We start from the raw sequence: 7,836 nt of genomic DNA, 5'->3' as shown, positions 1-7,836 counted from the left end.
ATAGAGTCCCATGGACGCTCTGGGACTGGTAGAGGCTCCAACAAACCTGCTGGTGACCTTGTTTCCACCTTGTCTTGTTGGCACACAAGACAAGTCTTTACATAGAGCTCCACCATGTCTTTCATTTGCGGCCAATAGTAAGCCCGTTCAAGTAGTGCCAATGTGCGTTTCTGTCCTGGATGACCAGCCCACTTTGTGTCATGGCATTCCTTGATGATATCTCGCCGCAAATTGTTCCATTTAGGAACATAGATACGCTGCCCCGTAGTGTAGAGTAAGCCATCCTCGACCCAAAACCGTCGCGTCTTTCCTTCTTGGGCAGCTTTTACCAACTCCTTAGCCAAGGGATCATGATCCATGCCTTCACGAATCAAATCAAGCAATGTCCCTTTGGCTTGGCTTATGGCTGCAAGCTCCGCCTTCCTGCTTAACGCATCGGCTACAACATTCGCCTTCCCCGGCTTGTATTCCATCACATAGTCAAACTCCGCTAAGAAATCTTGCCAACGCGCTTGCTTGGGAGTCGGCTTCTTTTGTGATTGGAAATAGCTAGTAGCGACATTATCCGTCTTGATGATGAATTTTGATCCCAACAAGTAATGACGCCACACTCGTAGGCAATGAACAATAGCTGTCATTTCCTTTTCTTGCCACCGTATACCGACGCTCAGTGTCGTTGAGCTTGCGACTTTCAAAAGCAATGGGATGCCTTTCTTGCATTAGAACACCCTCGATAGCAAAGTCTGAGGCATCCGTTTGTACTTCAAAGGTCTTGGTAAAATCTGGCAATGCCAAGACCGGTTCCTCCATCACGGCCGCCTTCAAATCATCAAAGGCCGTTTGACATTTCTCGGACCAATCCCATGTCTTATTCTTTTTCAATAGGTCCGTTAGTGGGGCTGCCCTTGCTGAGTAGCCCTGGATGAACCGCCGATAATAATTAACTAGACCAAGGAAAGAATGAAGTTCGGTTACCTTGGTTGGTGCTTCCCACTCCTTGATTGCTTTTACTTTTGCCTCATCCATCTTCAAGCGCTCGTGGCCAATAATATGTCCAAGGAAGTGCACCTCCTCCTTGGCAAAGGAACATTTTTCCTTTTTGATGTATAGCTCATTCTCCCGCAATGCTTGGAACACCGTTCGGAGATGTTTTGCGTGATCCTCCAAGTTGTCGCTATAGATGACAATGTCATCCAAGTATACCACCACGAACTTGTCCAAGTAAGGTTGGAAAATCCTATTCATCAATGTGCAAAATGTGGCCGGGGCGTTGGTTAAGCCAAAAGGCATTACCAACCATTCGAATGAGCCATATCGAGTGATGCATGTTGTCTTAGGCTCATCCCCTTCTGCAATCCGTACTTGGTAGTATCCCTTTTGTAGATCCACCTTTGTGTAATATTTTGCACTACCAAGTCTATCAAATAAATCAGCAATCAAAGGAATAGGATACTTGTTTTTAATGGTTACCTTGTTGAGCGCTCGGTAATCTACACACATGCGTAACGATCCGTCATGCTTCTTTTGGAACAAGACCGGAGCGCCATAAGGTGCCTTCGAAGGTCGTATCCTCCCCGTGTCAAGTAACTCCGTCAATTGCTTTCGAAGTTCTTCCAGCTCCGGCGGTGCCATCCGATAGGGTGCCATGGATGGTGGTTTGGCTCCCGATTCCAACTCAATCTTATAATCCACCTCCCTCCTAGGTGGTAATTTCTTGGGTAACTCCGGCGGCATCACGTCCTTATTTTCTTCAAGGACATTCTTGATGACTTTGGGCACATTATCGTCACCCACAACTTCCTCAACTTGGTCCTCCATTTTTAATGCTGCCAAATACGTCGCCTCTCCTTTCTTTAGCCCTTTTGCTAGTTGCATGGTCGAAAGCTGCCCTCTTGCTTTCGTCCTAGCTACCGTAGGAACCATACATGGAGAACCCCTCTCCAAGATGCAAACCGAGCCAAAGGAAGGCATAGGAATAGCATTGACCTTCCTCATGAAGTCCAACCCGAGAACCAAGCGAAAATCATCCATTGTAGCCACCGAAAAATCCACTTGGCCATGCCAAGTGCCTAATTGAATTTCCACCCCTTGAACTATGCCACCAAGGGGCGTTGATGGAGAATTCACGACTTTCATAAGACCACCACTTTTAGTGATTGTGAGGCCCAACCTTCTAGCCTCATCTTCAGTAATGAAGTTGTTGGTAGCTCCCGTATCTACCATTGATAGTGCGGGCCGACTATTTACTTGAGCTTCCACATACATTAATCCTCGGTCATTATTGGAAGCCGGAACGACCTTAGCATTGAGAGCGTTAAGAAGTTGCAATGAACTAAAATGTTCCGCCCTTTGCTCTTGGCAAGAGGATGAATCCCGTTCCTCCGCCATAGCCGCCAATGTGCCAAGTTTAGGGCAATCACGCATTAAGTGTGGCCCCTTGCACACGAAGCATCCACTTTGAGAGCCCGTCGAGGCCTTCTTCTTTTCCTCATAATTTTTTCGCGAGGGGAAAGGTTTGTAAGTGTTACCACCTTTGAAGAATGATGACTTATGGTAATCTTTCTTCTCTCCCCCGCCTTTAGCCGAGTTACTCTTAAAGCTTTTAGAAGATTTCGATGAATCCGTGCTCCTTTGGAACTCGGTTAAAGATTCGGCCACCACAATAGCCTCGTCTACTGTCTTCACTCCCCGACGTTGAAGTTCTTGCTTCGCCCAATTTTGTAATCCGTTGGTAAAGTGAAACAATAGATCTTCATCTGACATGCTCAGGATTTGAAGCACAAGGGTAGTAAACTCCTTGCCATAATCGCGAATAGTGCCCTTATGTTTCAACTCCCTAAGCTTTTTACGGGCCTCATATACTACATTTTCGGGATAAAATTGGCGTTTCAATTCCCTCTTGAAATCATCCCAACTATCTATCCTACAAGCACCCTTTTCTATGTCGGCGTGCTTACGTCGCCACCATAGAGCCGCGGTGTCGGTAAGATACATAGTCGAAGTACGTACCGTAGTAGCTTCATCCAAAATGTTCACACCCTCAAAATATATTTCCAATCGCCATAGGAAATCATCTAGCTCTTTTGCATCTCGCTTTCCATCGAACTCCCTAGGCTTTGGATAGTCGATCCTTGGAGCCGCTAGCATCGTGCTAGTACCCGCACTGGTTGACGCCTTCTTACAAGCGTCTAGGCCACTTTGCATATCCGCGCAAAGCTTGTTTACTTGGTCTTGGATCGCTTTGACAGCATCCATGACCTTAACCTCCAACCTCGTATATTCTTCCCTTAAAGCGCCTTGGTCCTCCTTGAGACATCAAGTTGTTCCAAGGTGTGAGCTTCAAGGGTTGAGAGTGAATTCTCCACTACTTCAACGCGTTCCCCCATATTGAGAAATACCTCCTCAAGAGATCCACCGGTAGGGGCTGGTGGTCGGCTCTTGCTTCGAGTGTGTCGAGTTTTCTTACTCGTGGTTTGGGGTTCGACCTCTCGACCCCGCTCGTCATGTTCTACTTCCGAAATGCCGGATCCCACAACATCTTTTTCCGCCATGCCAACGATAGTAAGTGAGCAAACCTGGCTCTGATACCAACTGTCACGGACTTGCTAATTTCCTCCAAGAACCGTGCGGCCTTAGTGTCTTCAACTTCCGCCCCGCGGTTATTACACTAAGTCAGCCTCCCGATTGGCGTTGATGTCTTAGAAAGGCACTAAGTATAACACTTTAAGAAAGGGACAATGAAGGAACACAAGAGCTTACAAAGAAGGCTTTGTATTGAATAATGAATACTTTTTACAACTTCACTCTCTTGATCTCTTCAAATGAATCCTACCAAGCTATTTATAGTGGTAGCCTCCTCAAATGGATGGCTAGGATCTTTTCTATCCAACGGTCTAAATTACAACTCTAGAATTATCTATACAAATATCTACATCAAAATATCTAGGGACTAAACTAGGATGATCTAGATTAATCCACCAAGTGAGGGGCTTGTAGTTTCTAGAATGTCCCACCATATTCTAGCAATCTTCATGCACTTGTGGGAGTCTAGAATATTCCGGCTAGCCCCAACTCGTCAACATTTTAAATTTCTCGATCTTCTTGTGCCAAGATCGAGCGGGTCGTGACAATAAGCTGTGTACCCTGCTTGATTATGACAGATTTTTTTAACTGATTACAGCAGACTTATTTTACAACCCTTTACATATAAATTCTTTTTTTTTTTCATTTTATTTTTCTGTCGCCAACGTGGATTAGGTCCAACTGATTTTGTATCATTGCTTGAAGTGAATAATACTACATTGTTTAAGACAAATACAATATCAAGGCAATAACGTTGACGTGGACGTGGATATGAATGTAGACACGAATTTGGACGTGGACACAGAATAAACTATGGACGAAATAGTTAACAGAGCTATCAATAATAAAGCAACAATTTTAAAAGGCATAAAGCAAACGAAAGTAATCCATCCAAAAAGGAGCACGAAAAAAGTTATTTTAAATGTGGAATGGAGGGTATTGGGCACATACTTGTCCTGCAGCAAATCGTCTTTGGATTTCTACCAAATATCAATCAAGGGAATAGGAAAAATAGAGTCAAATTTTGCTGATTATGATGGTCTAACTGACGTAACTCATTTAGATGTCTCTTATTTCTTTGCTGATTCAAATGGAATATTGACTATTTGGTTGAGGGTGGTATGATGAAAGATATAGATTAGCTTACAGTTTAGTATTTTCTATTGTTTTAGAAATTCAATTTGAAAAATATTTTTACTTTTTGAAAAAAATAATTTAAACTTTATTATTCATCGTTAATTTCATAATATTGATTTATATTTACCCTTTTAAATTTAAATTCATTTTTTAAATATATCTATTTTATTATATTTATAGATTCATGATGAGTTTCAAAACACTTGCTTGATTAATAATGCAATTACATATGCTATTCTTCAAGATAATATTTTTTGGACTTGCCATTAGCAGAAGATAATGTTAATACAATATCATGTGCATGTAATATCGTTGAAGGCTTTGGAAGAGCCTACATTAGTTTTCCAAATAACATAAAATTATATGTTGACAAATAAACTTTATTATAGCAAACAGAGAATAAATTTGCTTAGTTTTATATATATTCACTGCAATGGATATTACATTGAAACGATGCAAAAAAATAATGTCGAATATCTTTGCATAACTTCTTTTATATCTAGTTAGAAGTAGATAAAAGAAAATTTTTAGGCACTCCTATCAGGCATGTATTATACATTTATAAAAATGATTGAATTAAATATTATCAAGAACCAGATGTTCTTTGGCCCAAAAATTTTTGTACTTTGGTCTAATCGATTTGAACATCTAGGAGCTATGACAATGCGTAGAATTATAAACAACTTATGTGGACATCTTTTAAAAAACTGGAAGATTCATTTACTTAATTATTATCCATGTATAGATTGTATGTAAGACAAGTTAGTCATTAGACTTTCAACTACAAATGTTAATATTGAATCTCCAACTCTTTTGGAAAGAATTCATGGTAATAAACGTGGGCCAATATACCCACCATGTAGACCATTTCATTATTTTATATATTAATTGATTCTTCTACTAGATTGTCATATGTTTGCCTACTTTTCACTAGTAATATAACTTTGCTAGACTACTCCATCAAATCATAAAATTACAAGCTAAATTTTCTTAGAACTTTCATTCCCATAGCAATAAATGTGAGTTAAAGGATAAAAAAATCAATCATTTTCAAAGGTTACAATTCAGTTACCTAATGTATTTTTTGACATAAGAAAAATGACAGTATATATAATAGTAGAAAATATTTCAGCAAAAATTGATGTCTCTAAAGGACAATCTGCTGTAGTAAACGAATCTTAAATACACCAGAAGCATGGTCGATTAATTGGTTCAGAAGACTTTGGAAATCAAGAAAGAAAGGCGAAGGAGAAAAATGAACGAAAAACTTCAGAAAAGGTAAATTTAGAAAAGATTGATCAATCAAATATTGAAAATTATAGTTCTAGTGTACAAAAATAATGATATTTCAATAAATTATATGTTATCTTATAAATTATGAGAATAAAATAATATTGTTATAAACAATATTTTTGCATTTGACGTGACTTTTAATATTATACAAAATGAGAATTCTGAACCACAGTCTGTTAAAACTATCAACATAGAAGTGATTCGCCAAAATGGAAAGAAGTCATACGGGTGGAATTGAACTCATTAGAGAAATGAAAAGTATTTGAACCTATAGTTTGAACACCTAAAAATATAATCCATGTTAGATATAAATGGATTTTTGTACGAACAAAAAAAATGAAAATAATAAAATTACTGGAACGATAAAATTCACTTTTCTTTGTATTAAAAGCGAAATGATAAAATAAAATTCTTTAATAAAAATAATTGGAACATTCATAAATTTAAATTAAAACATTGGAAACTGTATCTTTAAAAATAAACACAATGAACTAACTATTATTATAAGAATGAGTATTCAAAAATACTCAGGAAGATACGTACAATTTTCATAGATAATTATATAATAATAGAATAAACATTTTATGTCACATTTCTTATTGAGTATATCGATGACGAACCGAGACACCCATTAGTAGTATTTTGAATTCTTAAAAGATTTTACTTTTCATTTTAAAGAACTTAACAAAGTTTACATTTTATTATTGCATGAAATGGTTACCTCTATGAGAAAAGGATGACTAGTTACGTGTACACCACAATAGTTTGCCGTTGTTTAAAAAAATAATGTAGTATAATGATAGACATACAAAGCCTAAGATTGAAGACACTAGTTAATTTTGTGCTCGAGGTCTCTATGTTATTAGTTAACGAACCTAACCTATATATTCATTCCTTATTGCAGTTATATGGAACCGAATTGAGTTAAGGAAAGACTCTAAAAGAGAGTTCCCTTGTGCCTATATCTTTTTGGATCTCGTTTATGTAAGAAGATTGCTCTAGGACATCTCGTTTGAAGTTTTGGTAATATTGATTATGTGCATTATTATGGGAGTCTTTTCAACATTTATATAGCTTTCGGACATTTTTTTAGCGTTTCTATTGTAAATCATCAGTATTTGCCCACTGTGTATGCCTGTGACAATCTTTGGTTAGTCTTTTGAACTCATGTCTGTATTGGAGTGTTTACTGTGTTTTAAAGAAGCAATAGAACGTATGAAAATTTTATTATGTATGGATTAAAACTTTCGTAATGAAGTTATTTTTAATTTCATGTTGTCTTAAATACTAGTGTGTAAATTGCTATATAAAGGTTTTTAATTCAATGTAGGTAAATAGCTATAAAAAATGGGTTAATTTCACAAACGTCACTGAACTTATGTGAAAATTACAAAACCATCACTAAAGTTTAAAATTTTCAGTAACGGTCACTTAAGTTTCGGAGAGTTTTAAAAAACGATCACTAAAATTTAAAAACTTTCAGAAACGGTTACCGAAATTTTAAAACACTTTTTCAATTTTTGGTGCTATTTTTGCGGCAACTTTTTGACTACTTCCAACCATCGATACCGCCGAAATTTAATACCATTGGAAAGTCCACAATATCCTCTTCAATTATGATCCAAAATCTCCTCGTAACTCCAATGGATTCGAGCGGAAAATCAACGCAAAATTCACCTAAAAAACTGAAAATCTGCTCAGATTTGTAGATTTTTTGGACGACTTTTAAGGAGATTTTTCGATGAGTTTCGACTACCAAAGCCTCCGGATTTTGATATCGTTGGAAAACTCACAATATCCTCTTCAATTATGATCCAAAATCTC

The 7,836-nt window shown here is 37.7% G+C and overlaps 1 protein-coding gene across 1 annotated transcript; it reads right to left on the bottom strand.

The window, feature by feature from the left end:
- Window positions 1-561: 561 nt before the first annotated feature.
- LOC111391700 lies at window positions 562-3,255 on the bottom strand. The gene has a single exon (XM_023016949.1). It carries the CDS (start codon window positions 3,253-3,255, stop codon window positions 562-564), a length of 2,694 nt encoding a protein of 897 aa, XP_022872717.1.
- Window positions 3,256-7,836: the final 4,581 nt, after the last annotated feature.

The sequence above is a fragment of the Olea europaea genome, unplaced genomic scaffold (assembly GCF_002742605.1).
Source record: "Olea europaea var. sylvestris unplaced genomic scaffold, O_europaea_v1 scaffold827, whole genome shotgun sequence".
NCBI lineage: Eukaryota > Viridiplantae > Streptophyta > Magnoliopsida > Lamiales > Oleaceae > Olea > Olea europaea.
The sequence above is the reverse complement of the archived record's forward strand: the minus strand, read 5'-3'. Positions and strand labels throughout refer to the sequence as shown.

Excerpts from the sequence above, each read along its gene's own strand:
- LOC111391700 (XM_023016949.1), bottom strand. The coding sequence starts at position 3,255 with ATGGATGCTGTCAAAGCGATCCAAGACCAAGTAAACAAGCTTTGCGCG.